The 20,463-nt window shown below is 41.5% G+C and overlaps 1 protein-coding gene across 2 annotated transcripts in view; it reads right to left on the reverse strand.

Annotated features, from left to right (window-relative positions):
* Nucleotides 1-20,463, reverse strand: part of KDM4C (lysine demethylase 4C) — a 190,452-nt gene that overhangs the window by 72,588 nt on the left and 97,401 nt on the right. For both annotated transcript variants that reach the window (XM_053372018.1, XM_053372015.1), the window contains 4 exons: nt 19,655-19,766; nt 10,675-10,856; nt 8,810-9,023; nt 6,702-6,778 (listed from right to left, as the gene is read on the reverse strand). In XM_053372018.1, the coding sequence (XP_053227993.1) occupies nt 6,702-6,778; nt 8,810-9,023; nt 10,675-10,856; nt 19,655-19,766 (585 nt within the window). The remainder of the gene's footprint in view (nt 1-6,701; nt 6,779-8,809; nt 9,024-10,674; nt 10,857-19,654; nt 19,767-20,463) is intronic.

Below are 20,463 nucleotides of genomic sequence, written 5' to 3' on the forward strand. Positions count from 1 at the left end.
CAGGAGCTGATTGCACCAATTCAGATCTCCCTGTTCTTCCTGATGCTACGTTTGCTGGAGGAAAAATTTCAAATGCAATATAAATCTACAGATTTATGTGATTCCAAGGACTGAGTTTAAATCTCTTGAAGTTCACTTTGTCAGCCCTTTCGAATTGTGTAGTAGAGTTTTAGACTATAAAAGCAGGTCTTAAAGCGACTTTGGTATCTTCGCTGGCAAAGCTGAGTATTTTGACTGACCAGAAGGTCATTGATCTGCATGCGTTGCTAGTGTGATCAGAAAGCTTTGCTATGGCTTGAACTAATAAGTCTGTTTATAAAACTGGCTTGCATGTGCTACCAGCAGCAAGGGGGGGAAATAGTTGTTTGCTTCTAGAGCCGAGGATACTTTTTTTTTCTACCTGTTTTCAACATCTGTGCTTTTTGTTGCTGTTAGTTTGTGGCTTTTTTACTTCCTTGTTCTTCCCCTTAAATATGTCTTGGCTACAAATATTAAGGTTACACTTTCTTCACACTGATGATTCATATGTGTAATTCCTGAAATAGCCTGTGCCATTGTGGTAAAGGTAAAGGTACCCCTGCCCGTACGGGCCAGTCGTGTCCGACTCTAGGGTTGCGCTCTCATCTCACTCAAGAGGCCGGGAGCCAGCGCTGTCCGGAGACACTTCCAGGTCACGTGGCCAGCGTGACTAAGCGGCATCTGGCGAGCCAGCACCAGCGCCGCACACGGAAATGCCGTTTACCTTCCCACTATAAAGCGGTACCTATTTATCTACTTGCACTTAGGGGTGCTTTTGAACTGCTAGGTGGGCAGGAGCTGGGACCGAACAACGGGAGCTCACCCCGCCGCGGGGATTCGAACCACCGACCTTGCGATCAGCAAGTCCTAGGCACTGAGGTTTTACCCACAGCGCCACCCACGTCCCCCGTGCCATTGTGGTACTATAAACTAAAGAGATACAGGGTCACAGTGCCTGGACAACTTTCTTTTGTTAAACAGATGACTAGCTAGTGGGAAAGGATGAGTGATTTGTGTTTTCTCAATGGCAGATTATCCTTTGGAGATCTTTCAAATCTGAACATTGAGGGTTTTGAGACACCTCACCTCTTACTTAAGTGAGGAGTGTATGAACGTACAGTGGTACCTCGGGTTAAGAACTTAATTCATTCTGGAGGTCTGTTCTTAACCTGAAACTGTTCTTAACCTGAAGCACCACTTTAGATAATGGGGCCTCCTGCTGCCGCTGCGCCGCACGATTTCTGTTCTCATCCTGAAGCAAAGTTCTTAACCTGAGGCAATATTTCTGGGTTAGTGGAGTCTGTAACCTGAAGCATATGTAACCTGAAGCATATGTAACCCGAGGTACCACTGTAGATAGGTGCATTGCATGTGTGTGTGTGTGTGTGTGTGAGAGAGAGAGAGAGAGAGAGAGAGAGAGAGAGAGAGAGAGAAGCAACAGAAGCTCTTTTGAGTATTTAAACAAGACAGGAAAATTGGCTTTCAGGTGGAGAGATCAAAATTAGAAACAGAATTGTTAGAACCCAATACTAAGAATTTGTCAAGAATGTACAACTTGCTGTTGAAATGGAATACACAAGATGAAACGGTTAAATCAGCTATGATTAAATGGGCACAAGACATTGGTCATGACATTATGTTTGCTGACTGGGAACAGTTATGGACCACTGGTATAAAGTTTACGGCATGTAATGCCTTAAGAGAGAATATTATGAAAATGATTTATAGGTGGTACATGACCCCAGTCAAGCTTGCAAAAATCTATCATTTGCCCAATAATAAATGCTGGAAATGCAATGAAACGGAAGGTACTTTCTACCACCTTTGGTGGACGTGCCCAAGGATTAAGGTCTTCTGGGAAATGATCTATAATGAAATTAAGAAGGTTCTTAAGTGTACCTTTCATAAGAAACCAGAGGCTTTTCTCCTGGGCATGGTGGGCCAATTGGTGTCAAGGAAAGATAGGACGTTCTTTATGTATGCTACAACAGCAGCAAGAGTTCTTTTAGCAAAGTATTGGAAGACACAAGAACTACCCACGCTGGAAGAGTGGCAGACGAAGGTGATTGACTATATGGGACTGGCTGAGATGACGGGCAGAATCCGTGACCAAGGGAAAGAGACGGTGGAAGAAGATTGGAAGAAATATAAAGTTTATCTTAAGAACTGTTGTAAAATTAATGAGTGCTAAAATGTCATGGGTAATGTAAAACAGAATTGCAGCGGTAAATGATTGGGTAAGAGAAGAAGGATTAAAGAAAGTGAATTATAAGTTAATTGAAATCAGGGGTTGCTGGAAAATTTTAAAACAGGGATGCAGAAAAGGGAGGCATGGGGAAGTCGGTGAAATAAGGCTTAAGAAAAAGAGGTTATGAAATTATACGTGTTTATATGTTTGTTTGTCTATGTATTGTGAATTGTAATGTGTTTAATTTATGTTGGAAAACCAATAAAAAATTTATTTAAAAAAAAAACAGAAGCTCCTTTGACACTGTAAGAGAGAGGCGCAATATTCACTGAAAGCACCTTGGGGCATATGATGTCTCTCTCCAGGGATCTGATGAGAGGTGGCAGGCCTGCTGCCTGGTAGGAACATTGTGCTGCTTGCCTCAACCTATGCTCCACCTATATTTGTTTTTTTAAATATACAGATAGATGATAGATAGATAGATAGATGATAGATAGATAGATAGATAGATAGCAAATTTAACTAAGAAGAAAAACATATATTCTTTCTTTTGCTAAATTTACACATGTGTACCCCATATTTATATATTAACAAACAATGGAGCACAAGATAAGTTTCCAATTATCTCTCTCTCCAAAGGAAGCCATACACTGGTACTGCTGCCCTCCAGAACTTCTCTCTGCTTGGACATGAAGTGGAAGAAGCATGAAACAATGGCTTCCACAAGTAAGCTGGAGAGGGTAGGCAACCGTGCACTAATGAGAAAGGGTCCCTATGTTTATTGGTCCCGGATCCAGACTAACAAACAATAGATAGTAGCATAGATCACCCTTGAATTTGAGGTTCTAGCATTAAAAGCAATGACCCTAAACCCAGATTACCAGTAAGTATATGACATATCTCCAGGACTGCGTTCTAATTTGAGAAGGCAAAAACCTTGTTAGTCAAGATAGATCTGGGTTCATTGACAGCCCTTACCACGCTGAACATATTCAGGCTGCCCACACAATGAAACTCATTTTAATTGTCGTTGCTAATGCTGAGGCGCCACACCTGTCCCTTCGCTGAAAGAAAACCGGCAAACTTGTTGCTAAAGCAGCCGTGCTGTCTAACTCTGTTCACTGAACTGAACTGATAATTACGTTCTGACTTAAAAGACACCCTGTCAGTTCCCGGGATTGACTTTTGCCATTCCCCCTCCCCTTTACACCCACCCGCAACTCTGCAGGAGCTGCAACAAAAGCAGTTTTATAAGTCCTGGAACTTCTGATTGCCTGATAAGGAACCTTTCACAATTTTCTCTGGTGGCCAGCAAGAGAGGAAAAATTCAATTTTGCCTGGAAAGAATGCCTACCCTGCTAAAATGAAAACATATTACAGATACAGAAATTGACTCTGGGCACATTTTAATAGCAATTCACTGAGCAAACACTGAACTACCTATATATGTGAATCACTATTTTTGTAATAATCTGTTCCAAATTGGTATTTGCCATTTTATTTCCCTGCCTTGGTTAATATGCACACCATATCTGCTACCTCCTGTTTTGTTCTTTACCAACAGCTACAAGGAATAAAAAAAAATAGGGGGAGAAACCTGCTTACATTATCTACTCCTCCAACCTGTTCACTCTACCTTTCTCTTTTATTTTTCATAAAATAGTAAGAAATTGCACTGGTGTGAGAAGCAACAATATATTCTAGTATAGTGAGGCTGATCGGAGGTGAGAGGAAGTCAAATGGTATGTATTTTGAAAAGCTTCTCTATAGTCTTTTTTGCTGATGTTTGGCAATGTTCCCAATTCAAGTAGGAGACAGGATGGCCATCAAAAAGTCTCAGAGAGTTTGGGATGGGGAGTCCCGGTTAAGGAAAGCCATGGGAACACAAGATTATTATTACAAAATAGGAAACGCTAAAACTGGAAAAAGAGCAAACCCTTTAATTTCTGAGCTGTCATCAGGAATTGTCCATATCCTCTCATTACTCTTGGGGCTAGGAATTTGTTTGTTACAAGCTGAATGAAAGCTGAATTCAGTGCCCATCTTGCAAAGAATCTCTGAAAATTGTACATACACAGACTTGTACATGATTGATTCTCTTATAATTTATCAAGTTAAGAAAAAAATTCACTCAACATATACACAGGGAGAGTTTTGTGCCACCAGCCCCTCAGGGAATAGGGAGATGTCTCATTTAGACTGGAGATAGATTAGAGCGTCTATCTCCCCCTGAGAGCAGAAAGTGGTATGGTAGAAGTAATGTTGACTGCAATGTGCACACTCATCCTATTTATGCCTACAGTCAAGTGGTTTTATAGGGTTTTGTGGTAGTTGGACCACCTGTTCATTCATTCATTGCCACGCACCAGAGTCTGAATAAAATTTACAATATAAATAGGCAACATACTTCAATCAATTAAATATAAAAAATATGAAACAGATAATCAGCTGTACCACTACCAAGGTAATCAATAAAAGGTCAAACTTGCCATTCCCCACAACTACACACACACACACTTTTTATTAAGCCTCCAAAGATATTCCAAAACTCATCATCATAAAAAGATTTTTTTAAAAACAAAACAAATTCTTCTTGACTTCCCACCCCTCCTTGCTTTTTGTTACTCCTTTTTATTAGCTGCTTTAGAACACATTATTATTATCTAAGCCCCGATCTCATTAATTATTTCAGCAATCCACTGCTTATATGTCAAATCCTGCCTGCGACTGCATGTATGGATGATAGTTTGATAGATAATCTATCAATGGTATATGATGTATATAATAATATAATTTATTATTTATGCTCTGCCCATCTGGCTGGGTTTCCCCAGCCACTCTGGGCAGCTTCCAGCAAAATATTAAAATACAATAATTCATAAAATATTAAAAGTTTCCCTAAACAGGGCTGCCTTCAGATATCTTCTAAAAGTCAGATAGCTGTTTATTTCTTTGGCATCTGGTGGGAGGGCGTTTCACAGGACGGGTGCCACTACTGAGAAGGCCCTCTGCCTGGTTCCCTGTAACTTGGCTTCTCACAGTGAGGGAACCGCCAGAAGGCCTTCGGAGCTGGACCTCAGTGTCCGGGTAGAACAATGGGGGTGGAGATGCTCCTTCAGGTATACTGGGCCGAGGCCATTTAGGGCTTTAAAGGTCAGCACCAACACTTTGATTTGTGCCCGGAAACATACTGGGAGCCAATGTAGGTCTATCAAGACCAGTGTTATGTGGTCTCAGCGGCCACTCCCAGGCACCATGTATATGATGCATATTTTGCTCTAGGAGGCTTTGTTTGGTCAAAATTGACTATAGAGTTAACGTTAAATACATTACTTCTGGTAAATGAGCCACCATAGCCACTGGAGGGGCTGTGACAGGTTTCACAACATTTTTTAAAACAATAGCAGATGGGCACTCATTTCCATTAAAAAAGAAAAGAAAAAATGTCATGAAATCAGTAAGTATTAAAGCTTTCCCATTCGCTGCAGGAAGAGAAACTGAGGTTGAAAACATGGTTCACTCTATATCCAGTCTGCTCCCACCACTGGTTTGGGAAGTAGTGAACACATGTTAATCACATTCCACATCTGTCCTGTAATTTCTTATGAAATATTGCCATTTCTCCCAGCTTCCATCCAAATTGAGAAAACAAATGACCTGGCTGCATTTTAAAGTGTTAATGTCTGCACAGCCTGACACTGTGACAATTAGAAAAGGCTGTTTAAGGGACAATTAAGAGGCTATTCATTGAAAGCTTCTATTAAGAAGCCATTTCCTCAGCATGCATGTACTTGATCAGCCCTCTGCTGCCGACAATATCTGTCTGTATGGCACACTGTGGTCAGAACAGGGCGAGATGATGTCTAGGAAGTTTGTTGGATGAATGGCCCTGCAAGAGTAGATTACCTGCAGCGTTAACACAGCAATGGTTTTTAGTCTGGTACTCTGGTATCTGTGCATTTGGCATCCACTCTGATCAAGTACATGCATGCTGATCGTCCCTAAAATTTCAATCAACCCCCGTAGATACAAGGGCAGATATTATCAGTGGTCCCACTTTTCAGGGTGACATGCCTCTGCAATATTGAAAGAAGTTGTGTAGTGTTCAGCAATTAGACAATGATGTCCCATGTCAAGGAGGATGAGAAGCACCAAGAAGTTCTGCACCTTCTTTGTCCGTCTGGCAGAGGCAGCATTACAGCTGACAGAAAAGCCTGAAGGGGCAAATGATTTGTTTCTGATTTTTTCTCTCCAGATAAGAGATTAATTGTTGGTTGTTTTCTCCACTGACATTATACCACATATCTTGTTTACCACGTACCAGTATGCAATCAGAAATTCAATTTGAACCATAACAAGATAGTTAAAACAGAAATAAGAATTCTTCTCTCGGCTATGGTTGGCAGAATGCACTTTTATGTCCCTTTCACATACGATCAGGAGGTTTAGTTGGGTCTTCACTGTGAACAACAACTAAATAAAATGCATAACTTACTGCTGTCCAGGCTCCTCTTTTGCATCGAGAACATAGCCATCTATCATTGATTTCATGGGAAGGAACACCATAGCAACCTATAATAAGAGAGAGCTAAGATGATAAACAGATTCTGTACTTCATTATCTTTCTAGCTAAACAGACAAGCTAGCTATTAAAAAAAGATACTACATTTGCATAGTATGTGATTAAAAAAAAGTAAAGAACGAGCATTTCTCCAACAGTAAGCTTAGCAGTTATACTGGCTGCTGGAAGGTCACCTATGCTACCAACAGTTCTCATTCCTAAAACCAGCATTGTTATCTTTAACAATCTTTTCACTATGCTAGACTGTCAGCTTTGAAATCCCAATTACTTTTCCAGGTGGTAAAATACAATCTGAACACTGCAGCAATAACTCTCCATAACAGAGAGCTGGTGCAGCATGGTGATTAACACTGCCGTCTATGCGCTGTGTCGTCTGATATGTTCGCCCACACCTTAACAGTCTATACACCCTTATTTGTGAAAGTATCTTAGGAGTTTGATTGTGTAGGTGCCCTATATCAAGAAACCAGGAAAGGGGTTGCTATCATTTTGGGGTCAGTGGGCATATTTGGAATTTTGAGGCAGTACTGTGGGCACCAGTCATCGGAGGCTCCCTTGTGCCCTTGGTAAGGAGTCATATTGGTGCCCCGCATCCCTTGCACCCTTCTAATCAGTGCCCCCTTCCCTCGCTGCCAACCAACTAGGGAGGGTTGTCTCCCTGCAGGGCAGGTGGGAATTTTGCACCGCCCTGGGTCTGCACCCTTGGTGGGGGTCAACCTAACCAACCCCTGCCAGTCATATAATAGCAGTCATGGGAAAACACAAAATGGCTGCTGTGGGCGAGTGGCATAATGCCTGTCCCATCTAAAAAAAGAGAGAGAGATGACCACAAATTGGTGCAGCCAAGCCCCCATCAGCCACTACATCAAAGGCACCGGAACAGCTATCATGCTTGCTCACAGAGATCTGAGTTCAAAACAGATGGGAGGGTGGGCACCCAATAAAATGTGGACATGTTGAAGGAGAGGCTGAGTCAGTGCAAACAGAACTATCTCTTATGCATTGGATTTTTAAGGCAATATCTCCTGAGACCTTTTGCAGGTGCTACTGGAGCTAAGATTGATCACAGTGGCGCCCATGGGTACCACATTGGTGGCCCCTATGCACAATTGAGGAGGTCCTCCTCGGTTTCTTTGAGGAGACTTGGAGCGTGTTGCACAGCCTACCATGAACTGGCTGCTCACCCCAATGCTGCTTGCATAGAGAGCATGACTGCCTCCATGCCTCTCCAGCTGCATGAGGCTGTCTGTCATTCCAGGAGGAGAAGCCCCAGCCCCAGATGACCAACAGCATCGTGTGCGTGAGGTTGCCTGTCAGCCAGACACAGGGAGTGAGGCAGGCAGTCACAACCTGTGAGAGCAGAACTGAGGTAGGTAGCCAGCTCGAGGTGGGTTGTGCAACTCGCCCCAATTGTACTCAGAAATTGAGGAGGCTACAGTGATACCTCAGGTTAAGAACTTAATTCGTTCTGGAGGTCCGTTCTTAACCTGAAACTGTTCTTAACCTCAGGTACCACTTTAGCTAATGGGGCCTCCCGCCACCATCTCATCCTGAAGCAAAATTCTTAACCCGAGGTACTATTTCTGGGTTTGCGGAGTCTGTAACCTGAAGCGTCTGTAACCCGAGGTACCACTGTATTTGCTTGTGAGCAGAGCCATCTTTCCTATTGGGCTTACTGGTGCATTGCGCCAGGGCGCTGGTCTCTCAGGGGCGCCCCAGCAAGTGGGGGAGCTGCGCAGTTTGCCGGCAGCCTCCCCTTTCTCTGCATGCCCACCAGCTGTGCCCCGTTAACCATATGGCTGGCGGGCATGCAGATTGCCTCCCAAGCCTCCGCAAGAGGACAGCGATCCCCACAGAGGCTTAGGATGGAAGCTGCGCCCCGCCAACCATATGGCTGGCAGGCTGCAGCTTCCTTCCCAAGCCTCTGTGGGAGGAGAGTGATCCCTGCAGAGGATATGCTTAAGACGGCCCTGCTTGTGAGAGCACTCATTCAATATTTGAAGTCAAGAAATTATATTTACTTGCATGGACCTGTACACAACACTTCGCACACGAAATCAGCAGACTTGTTCCATCTTCTTCAAGAAAGCCATTGGACGGATAGTTTTCAGTGTTCTCCTCACTATAAATAAAACATATCTCTGGAATAAGTGGTTTTGTCTTTTCTCTGGCCACAAAAGCTTCTCTTTGTTTTGCTGCTGAGCAACTATAGTGTTCTTCATTAGGGTTGTCAGCCTGAAAAACATATTTGAAAAAGAAGAAATTTGCTCTTTTTCTTTTACTTGGTAAGTTTCTTTAAATAATAATAAAACCAAGTCGCATTGCTTCTAAAATATCCGTCCCGTGTTTCAGATATTTCAGTATTTTGACAGTTGTAAAATTAAGTGTCAAGCTTAAGCAACCTAAATTTATTACTCATTTGAATCTTTCGTTGCATTCATTTCTTATTACTAAATTTTACAGTTTTAAAGGCCTTACACACACATACTGGCCTGGTCCGCATGTCACATTAAACCATAGTCTAATGGCTTAATATGATGAGGAAACCATTCCAATCACAGCAGCTCCAGAAACTGGGAAACTCATCTTTGGAGCTGCAACTACTGCTGCCACATAAGGAGGAATTGTTCCTCATTGTACTCTGCAACAGTAAATGGTATCTGCTCTTGTCAGAGCTTAGTTAGGAGAAGGTATTGGACCTTTGCCTCATCACACTGCACAACAAACTCTTGATGCATGGTTTCCCCCCTCTCCTGCTGATCATGGATTAAGGTAAGAAGCACTTCACATCAGGTTACTGGATGGTGTGTTACACCTGCCTGCTTAGCAACTATCTAGGGATGGGAGACTACACCTCCAGTATTGTTGAGATGTTGTGGTAGGAATGGAGGAAAGGGGGGGAAAGACAGTTTGAGCATTTTGCAACATCTACCAGCTGGGCAGGGACTTCAGTTCCATAAAGGGAGTTTTCTATTGGGCACCTATAAGGAATTGAGCGTGGCAAGAGTGTAATTGGGCAAGATTTGGAAAAAGATTTTAGAGGGGCAAAAATGTCACCACTACCAGCCTGATCTAGAACAGCATTTTTCTCATTTTTTTAGCATGAATCCTGGGGGGAGGGGATAGCCATTTATATGTGCTTATCTATCACTAGTATATGGCATGCCAAAAGTGCAGTGAAATGCAGTGGCAAACACTCTACAGCCAAGCCATAGGAAAATGGCAATTTAAGCGCTAGAAGTCAAGAAAATGCAAAATTAATCATTACAGCCCTCCACAGTGAGCAGGAGAGCCCCTGGATATAAAATGAGGTAGCAAAATGAAGAGACACTGCCCCATGAAAACTGTACTTAAATCAATGCAATTTATGAAATAAATTGTACTCTTTAAAAATAAATATAGTGCAATTTAACCACTTCTCTGCATGCTTGCATAGGAAGGGAGTGTGATATGGGAACCAGCTTTGCATGAACTCCACAGGGTGAGTCCAGAGGAGCCGAATAATACCCTCAAATACGTATAATGAATTTGTACGTCTCAAATATCTGAGTTAATGGAAATCTCCATTCCCTTGCTATCTTTGTTGTGCTTATCCAGTGTGTGCTTATCCAATGCTAAAGCTACCAAGCCTACCACTGAGAGCAGAAATTGCTCCATTTCCATTTCCTTGCTTTTTGGCAGTTGGACTCTACCCCTTGGAATCACAGTATCTATTTTGACAAGCTAAGTGATGGACCGTTTACCATTCAATCTTTTACTTGCTAAAAAAAGGGGGGGAATAGAGGATAAAGAGAAAATCGGCAGTTTTGTCACAAAGCAGCACTCTACAAATATTTGGGTTTCTTTTGTTTATAAATACCTCTCAAACTGTGAAAAGCTTCCTTACCTTGTAGTAAGGCTTCAGGAGTGTGCATATGGCGCAGCAGGGTTCCAAATTGGCAACAGCTGCATTGTATTCCTTTTCAGCAGTGAAATTTGGTGCTCTGTTCTGCCAAAGGTAGACAAGAGGCTTGGCCCAGGACTCCGTTTCTTGTATGTCTTCTTCAGTTAAGAGAGACTCGGGCAGTTCTTAAATGAAAATGACATTTGAAAAGGCTGCGTTCTGAGAGTGACGATGGCAAACAACAATTTAAGCTGCATATAAAAGGGAAGTGGATGGCAAGTCCACACATGAAAACAAGCCCACCAGAACAGACGCATTCAGACTGAAGAGGAAGCCTGCACTGCAAAAGTACAAAAGGAGAATCCACCCTCCCCACGTTTCTTACAGATGCCCGTTCCTGCTAAAAACAATACAAAACACCATGTCAACATGGTTGCCAACAATGGACAAAACTGTATACTGATTGGGGAATAACAGCTCTCATGATCATTTGTTGCTGTGGGATATATTTTAAAAGGGGAAAGGGTACTTATGATTTACTTATTTCTGATTAAGACCTCCATTATACAGAAGAATTTGATGCTGGTAAAAACGCTGAAGCATCAGATTCCTTCAGACCGTGACGACATGCATCTAAGTTGACAAAATACTTTTATAGATCGTTAATGATGAGTTATCTTTAATTCCTGCAGAAAAGCAGTAAGCCAATTATAAAATGGCATGTTTCTTTAGTTTAAGGAAACGTTGCATAGACAAGTTTTCAAAAAGGTTTCTCTCTCATTTGCTTACTGAACAGTTTCTCCATAATGATGCAGTACTTCCCTGCAGCTACCCTTCTTTATTCCTCCATGTCTTTGTGAAAACAGGGAAAGTCTCACAGGATACGGAGTCTGAAGACATCTGCAGAATAGGGGCAGGGGGTGGAACACTGTGCTGAATGGCTTTGAAGCCTCAGTCACTACAAAGAATTTTTGTAACCTTTGTGTTGGCTATCCATACTGTACGTATTACTTAACAATTTTTCCAAACTTCTAAGCACTAAGAGGCCCACATTTCATGCATGTGCCCATGCAAGGATTTGGAAATTGTAGACCAAATAAGCTTGACTCCTGCATTCCCCTTCTGAGCTTCGTGTTCAATTTAAAATAAGCAATCCCGAAGACAAGACAACATGCTATCTTTATCTCTGAGCTCTGCATGGGGTTTAGATAATTAAATTTTTCTTACCAGCACAAATTATTTTATATTTAAACTGAACTTCATCAATGCTTTCACAGCCATTTAATGTGATGCTTTATTTTAAGATACAGATTGAGAAACAGGCAAAAAGAAGCCAAAGCAAACACATTTCAGTAGGAAAATGTTGACACAATATTGTGTCCAATTATGGAGCCATGGTAATGCTAAATCTCTATGTAAACCATATAAGTGTGTGTATAATTACTTATCAATGCAAGCAGCCACTATTCTCACATATGCGAGAATATGCTCTGTTATCCTTCTCTCTCCCTGAGATCTGGCCATTGGTTGTTGTTGTTTTCCTTACAGCATTTATCAACTTGATCTGCTTTAGAAAGTTCATTGCATAGGAAAGTTTAATGAAATACTCTTTTTCTCAGAAAGCCTGTGATGAGTAACAAATATATATATATATATATATAGAGAGAGAGAGAGAGAGAGAGAAATAGAGATATGAATGACTGCGTCAGGAGAAGAAGAAAACCATTCACCCACACCCTGTCGAAGCAGATACTGTTGATTAGTAACTTTGGGAGAAGTTCAAGGCTGTAATCCTAGCCACATTTATCTGGGAGTAAGCCCCCACTTAATCCAACAGGATGTACATCTGAGTAGATATGGTTAGGATCAGGGGTCAACAACCTTTTTCAGCCGTGGGCCGGTCCACTGTCCCTCAGACCATGTGGTAGGCCGGACTATATTTTGGGGGGGAAATGAACGAATTCCTATGCCCCACAAGTAACCCAGAGATGCATTTTAAATAAAAGCACACATTCTACTGATGTAAAAACACACTGATTCCCGGACCATTCGCAGGCCGGATTGAGAAGGCGATTGGGCCACATCTGGCCCACGGGTCTTAGGTTGCCTACCCCTAGTTAGGATTGTACTGTTAGTCTTCTAAACTAGAGAGAAATTCATTGTTTTCTATACTACAAGGCAGTCCAAGAATGATATTGAATTGGGATGTCTATTTTTAAAGTTCTACACAGGGTGAGAATCTAAAACAGAATCATAGAGTTGAAAAGCTGGAAGGGTCCACAATGGTCAGCTAGTCCAAAAAGACTTAAGAGGCAAATGAGGATGCTCCTTTGTGATACACCCCCCTGCTAACATCAGAATTGAAGAATCGCCATTGCCAACCCACAGGCGTGTCAAATGTGCACACCTGGGCTTCACCAGAAATTGAGTATAGCTACCACCCTCAAGTTGGGTTGAGGCTGGCTTGGTCTAAATTGCATGAAACTCCAGGATTTCCATCAGTTAAAGAAGGGTTAACTGGGTTGGGTAACGATCACACGCTATGACAAAGGCAGGATTTTACAGACTTGCAACATGTATCCTACTACAGTTCCGTTCAACTAAACTACAGTACTGTATTTCACAAGAAATTGCAAGATAGTTCTAGATTGTCTCTAAGGTCACGTGCACAGGGCTTCAAAATCCAGGGGTGGATTTTTGCACTAGAGCCAGAGAGAACAGTAATGTGGGACATAGGTGTTCAACTGAGTGAACTTTGATATATCCAATGACTTTCAAGCTAGGAAAATTTCACCCAGATGTAGCAGAAGTGCATCAAGAATGTTTAGACCTTAATGAAATCTTCTGAAAAAACTCTAACACAATTTTGCAGGATGTCAGCATTTGAATTCTTAGTTTGTTTCTTCTTGTATACAGAATGTGCTTAAAATTACCCAAAGCTATGTAGAACTCTTCACCTGTTTTCTGGTGCCAGATCAAAATGATGAAAAACCTACTAATTTCAGTTTTGCAAATTATCTCATCAATATAAATGAATTCTATTTTAAGCCTTGTCTGTCTGTATGCCTGTGCCTCATTTTCCTGAAAAGAATGCACAAGCATGCAAAGCAAAATATGACTCAAAATGCAAATTAAGATCATCTAATCAAACAACAGTGCCTACGCACAACTTTTTATCTCCAGCGTGGTAGCAAGGTTCCATCCTTAATTTTTTTAAAAAAATAAAAATTGACAAACAGGGATCAGCCACACAAAAAACCTAAAACGGACAAAAATACTCACAAAGGATTTCTATAAACAATACATCCAACTGAAGATAAGAATAGCACTGAAATAAGTATGAGCCCTATACAGAGGTTATACCAGTACCTAGCAGGGCCTCTGATCTTGCACACTGACTAGTCCCACTCCCAAGCATTCACTGCAGAGCCAGAGTGTGTGGCTAGTCAGAGAGTTTGATGCCAAGGGTATGGCAAAGGGTTACGCTTTTATCAGGCTACAGCACGGGTTCTAATACTAAGGTATGTTGCATTCTCTATAAAAGAATGCATAATTATTTCTCCTATCGCTATGAAATTTCATATAATTTTGAGTGAGGGATACACAGCCCAAGCCATTTTGCCACCTGAGGCAGGAACCCTTGCTGCTGCCACCCTCAGCTGCCACTTACTGCATGCAGCGCAGAGAAGACACCCGAAGTTCTGCAAGCCATCACCAAAATCTTCCATACTCTTGCTGAGCCTGTGGCAGGCTAAGGCTTAGGGAGGCCTGTATTAAGGCCCCTCTCCACTTTGTTTGGCCTGTGGGCAAGTCCTACCCAGTCTGGGGTCCTACGTGCCATTTGGCCTAGCTTGCTGATGGTTTGGTGGCTGATGCACTCCATCCAGGCAGCTCCCGACAACGGGAGTTTGAGAAGCACAGCCGCCGTCGCCACTGGAGCTGATGAGAGTGTGCTTCTTCTAGAAGAAGCGCTTCCTCACTAAGCTTGGCAACAGTGTCCTTTCCCTGCCCAACTCCTCCCTGAGAACTCCTCACTCTCAGGGCCAGCACATCTAACTTCGCTGCTGCTTTGTGAAAAGAGGAAAATTTAAAAGTGACTTTTTTGAAACAGTGGGTCCAGAGCGGCACCAAGTCCCCAACGCCCCGATCCCCAGCATGGTGGCGGCGATCAAGCAGGAAAACGTGCTGGCGGACATGCTCTCTGGCGTCGGGGAGCCCGAGAAGGCAGCCCAGGAAGGCTGTGCGCCACCTTTTGCCAGGAAGCAGGAGGAGGACAACGACTGGGAGCAGGGCCATCTTTAGCAGATGCAGAGGCTTGGGAGGGAAGCTGCGTAGCCTCTGGGGGGATTGATCTCCTCCTGCGGAGGCTTGGGAAGGAAACGGCACGCCCGCCAGCCATATAGTTGGTGGGGCACAGCTGGCGGGCGTGCAGGGAAAGGGGGGGCTGCGGCAAAGCCACACAGCTCCCCCACTCACTAGGGCGCCCCTGAAAGGCCGGCACCCTGGTGCAACGAACCACTAACACCAGTGGGAAAGACAGCTCTGACAGGGCATTTATTACCTAAAGCTAAACTAGTGCAACATGTTCTACCTGCAGGGAGAAAATAAATCTATCTAGTACTGTAGTTCAAAAAGTTTACGAATAATTGCATTACTATGAAGGGATGCATTCTAAAAATTCCTTTCACTCCAGTACCTCTCACCTGGCAATATTCTAAGAAGAATGACTCACAATGAGCTGGGTAATCATAATTTTCAAACATTTTATTTTAGCTATAACCAAGGTTAACAGCCATCCCTAGTCACAAAACTGTATAATCTCTAATTAAAAATGCAGCAATTTCACTTAACCCTTCCATATTTAAATCTTTTAATTACTTTACCAGATGGATTCTAATATTAATGTAGCCTTTTTTGTGTAAATTACTGGAACATTCTGAAATCCACTCAATCTTGTCCCCTCAAGACATGCAAATATTACATAGATATAGATCATGGCTCAAAGCTGTCTCTAATTTAAGGCGAGATGCTTAACAGCTAATTGAAGAACTGTAGCTGGTGAATTTGTGGGCCAACCTCCCCCCTCCTGCAAAAAAAGAAAGAACCACAAACCCAACTATAGATCTATTCAATTATTCACATAGCTGAAAAGAGGGGGAAATAAGGAACTTCCTTGACTGGGAAATATAAGTTTTGTGCAATAAGTGACCAAACCTTCAGCAGGTTGGTTTTGTGTTTGTTTTTAAATAGCTAACACTATAAATGTAACATAGTTTGGCTCAGAAACTCAACTGGGTGCTGTTTGGAATTTACCACTCCAAAATGCAGCTGTGACAGGGAGCCATTACACATTATCCTATGGGATTTGGGGCTCTTAACCATTACAGTAGGCTAGTGCAATTATATGTCAACTTCCAGTATGAACATGGGGTAGTTTGCATGGTTAGCTGAGCAGAGCCAAGAAGGCAAATTACTGCTTCAGATAAAGGAGCTTCAATAGAACCAAAGCTTTAAAAAAGGGGATATGTAGAACTTTTGTTTAAAAGGGGATGGCTGAAAAAGCCAATTACCAATACTGCAATAAAATACAAGAGTAAATTTAGATATACTCTGCAGGAGAGATAATTTAAAAGCTTGTTGCCATTTTACTGAGATATATTCTCTGTGGAGAAGCTCAGATATGTTTCAACAGCTCTCCAGCAAGAAATGGTCTCTTCCTAAACTCTGAACTGCTCAAATACATTTTTGAATATACACTTAATCAAATACATTGGAGGGTTTTATGTGTATCTGCTTCCAAGAAACACTGTAAGAGGATTTAAAGGGTGGAATTCAACTAAGTTTTATTCAGAGCAGATCCACTGAATTATATGAATACGACTATGTTAAGTCCATTCATTGCAATAGGTCTACTCGGATCAAAATTTTGAATACCACGCATTGTGAGTCTGGCCAGAGGTTTGCTCATCTATGCCTTCTAAAAAGAATGGGGTAAGCAGCCTTTGGAGTTGAAACATGCAAGATTTCAGCTGACTAGGCTGGAAGCATGGCAAAGCAAGGTATAATACAGACCGTCAAAAAGTCAAAGTTTTCTGTGGACTGGAAAAAAGGGCTAAGCCAGGCATAGGCAAGTTTGGCCCTCCAGATGTTTTGGGACTACAACTCCCATGATCCCTAGCTAACAGGACCAGTAGTCAGGGATGGTGGGAATTGTGGTCCCAAAACATCTGGAAGGCTGAGTTTGCCCATGCCTGGGCTAAACTATTTTAGATTTGGTTTTGACTACAGTGCAGTTCTATGCACATCTACTCGGAAGACAGTCCCATTAAGTTCAAAGGTGCTTATTCCCAGGTAAGTGAGTACAGGATTGCAGCCTAAAACTGGTATAGAATGCAAGAATGGAAGATGAGATAAGGTTATAATGAAGTTACAGATTCTGAGATGTCATGAAGTGGAAAGAAGAAAACAGCAAAATTAAGGCACTGGATTTCAGAGAAGCATTTTCTTTTTGAAATATGGCAACCCTACAAGAATAGAAAGCAAAGCATCATGCTACTGATATGTGGACCAGAGTCAGATAAAGGAACCCATGACCCTATGAGGACCTTCCACAACTTTTCTACTTAACATTCACAGAATCCTATTATATGAAAAAGACTTACTAAAACTTGGGGGGGGGGATTAGTATCAGCACAATCAGCACTTGGAATGAACTAGTTCAGCTGAACAAAAATATCTGAACTACACCCGAAGGTAGTTTCCATAAATGCTGATTTAACTAACAAGAATTAAGTTCTTTTGGGGTATAAATCTGATTTATTTCTAGTTTACCTTCAGGTTTTATTCCCTCCCCCACTCCCCAGCAGTAGGACCAGAGTCCTCCTTTTTGTTAAACTACCTCAATCAGACATCTATAGAAATAGAAAGCAAAATGTGGAAGCAACATTCTAAGGCTTATTAGGCAGATACAGAGGCACTGCTGTTGCTACGGATGTTTGTCACTTAATCACTTTTGCTAAAAACCAGGAGGAAAAAAATTAAGTTATTTCTTGCATCTTCCCTGGTGAAGAGGTCTGCTCTATTCCAACAGGAGCAACTTGCAGAAAGAACAGGTACAAGAACAAAGTGAATGATGTCTTGTGCCTTTAACAGCTTTAAGGCTGGCACAAATTAAACAGGGTAAGCCTTTTCAAGTATGGAAGTAGAAGTATGGGGGAAAGCTTCACCAACTGACATTCTATTCTGTCTGTCAAGATATCTCATTTTTTGAGTGTGGCCCTTGATTTACTTTTAGATCTGATACTCCAGCACAGCAACTTGTCAGATTCTGAATGCTGTAAAAAAAATAATGCTGAGGATTAACTTTTTAGTTCATGCTGGAACTGAACACAAACCAAACTATGGCTTAGCACGAACAAATAAGAAAGGATATCTGCTGCTGGGCTGGGCTGGGCTGGGCTGAGCTAAGCCATGGTTTGGCTTAGTATATTAGCTGAACAGGAACTCATGGTTTAGCTCTTTTGGAACAAACCACAAACAATAACCAGGGCTTATGGAAGAAACTATTATTGGCAGAGACCATCAGCAGAACTATTCTAGAAAGGAAAAAGAAAATGGTTTTTCTTTTAGAAGAAAAAAAAAGGCAAGGGGAGCTTTTATTGGTAAAGCTATCATTTGTTGTGCTATGTAACAGAAATGCATGACCACACTGGCCTAATGATCTAGAAAGCTGCTATATAGATTTTACAAACATGTTTACATTTCCATCCTGAAAATACATTCAGGAAGCACTACCATACTTTAATGATGTATTCCAATTGAATTGATATAACACATATGATTATGTTATACAATGGAATAGCAAAATTTGCAGTAACCAAGTAAATTTGCAGTAAACATGTTTTTGACAATATGAAAACACCATGCTTATTTTCATCCGTTTAAGCTTTAATGTAATTGTCATAGATTGTAGTTTTTGCATTTCATTTCAATCTGACCTCACTGCTTATGAGATCAGACTTCTCCATACGTACGTTTATATAGACCTGTCAGCATTTCTAATGCACAAAACATTGAGGCTTTTCTCAACAACTCTGGCGAAGGGGGAGCAATACTTCTCTCTTCTTTTACGTTACTGAACTTGCAACACAGAATTCAAAGATTAAATGATGGTAGTAACCCTTCTGACACTGTTCAGAAGAAAAACAGTGGGATAGATGCAAAACCTCACGTGCCAGTGTGGAACAACCAAAGTGTAACAAAACGCAAGTATGTTATTCCACTCGTAAATGAGCTTACATAACCTCTGCCACAATCAGAACCGTGAGACACAAGTACAGAATCTATCTACTATAGAGAACACTTGCACAATCTCTTTTGCAAATCTTTGTGAAAGAGCACTGGCAGATACTTTCCTGCTTCTCCTGTTTCCTTGCATCCAACACAGTGTCTCTTTCATGAGCCTGGGCAATAAACAAAATCTACCAGAGAATCAGATTATTTTCAAGATCCAGCTAGATATTTATAAAAGAGAACAAAACAGCAAATTTGTTCTCTGTTGGTTCTGAAGATCTAGAAGTGTCCTGTTTAGCTCTGCTTGCCTTCATACAATAAAGTGTAATGTTCTGTGCCAAAGCTAATTGCTGAGAAATCCAACAAAGACTATCTGGTTGCCGAATGAGCTTTTATCATCCATGTAGTATTTAAGCGACTTCATACTGTTCTGAGCTTCTTACAAGTCCCTTCTAATGCGTTTAGAAGGATTTAAGAGAAAGGAAGGGTGGGAAAGTACAAAAAACCGACATCATGTATTCAGGAAGCATGCTGAAAGCTTTTAATGCAGCTCATTCTGCAGCAGTTGAGTTTCTGGCACACGGTCACATATCCTTTCGTCTTCAGTACTGTGCAACAGTAAGTGTATGCAGATGCATTTATATTGGCTGAAAGATATATTATTAGAGGGGATTTTAAAAAGCATGCTCACCTTCATCGCTTACTGCCTGCTGTTTAACCAGCGTCATAGGAGATCTGGCAGGGGGTTTACTTAGCGGATGACGCCAACTTTTAGATGTTTTTGTTCTCTCTCCTTCAGTTACCTGAAAGAGACAACATACATTTTTTTTTTCATTTAAGGCAGACCAAAATTATCCTAAAGGGATGGAAGAAAGAAAACATATATTAACTAAAGGTCACATTCACACTATACATTTAAAGCACATTTAAAGGACATGGTTTTTTGGGGGGAACCCATGTCCTTTAAATGTGCTTTTGCTGGTATTAAAGCATTTTGGGTAGATTTTAGATGGTGTTTTAAGGGGGCAGTAGTAAGATAACAGGCAAAAAAAATACATATCTATAAATGCTTGCAGGTCAATGCACCTAGGTAGTTGGAAAAAAGTAGAAATGGTAGCAGCATTGTTGTTTTTAAACTAAAAGTCCCCTTTTGCCTATTAGTGTTGATAGTGCATGTCCACATTTAGTTTTCTCAATAGAAAAATCAGGATTTCAGATTTAATGGGGTTTTTTCCTTTGAGATATAGTTTTTTCCCACCACAAAAGGAGTGGAAAATAAAAGAATGTCCCTTTTGCAGTCTTTGATAAAAATAATTCAAATCCCGTGGGATAGCTTCGCAGCCTCTCCTTTGAGGGTATACCTTCCCCCAAAGCTTGGAAATTAGACATTTTCAAGAAGCCGGGACTTCAGCTTCATTGGGAACAAAAATGCCTGTACCTACAAAACACCATTTATTGTAGTGTTTCCTAAACTCTGGCTTTAAGTTTCTAGAGACGCTT

The sequence above is a fragment of the Podarcis raffonei genome, chromosome 17 (assembly GCF_027172205.1).
Source record: "Podarcis raffonei isolate rPodRaf1 chromosome 17, rPodRaf1.pri, whole genome shotgun sequence".
In the NCBI taxonomy this organism is placed as follows: Eukaryota; Metazoa; Chordata; class Lepidosauria; order Squamata; family Lacertidae; genus Podarcis; species Podarcis raffonei.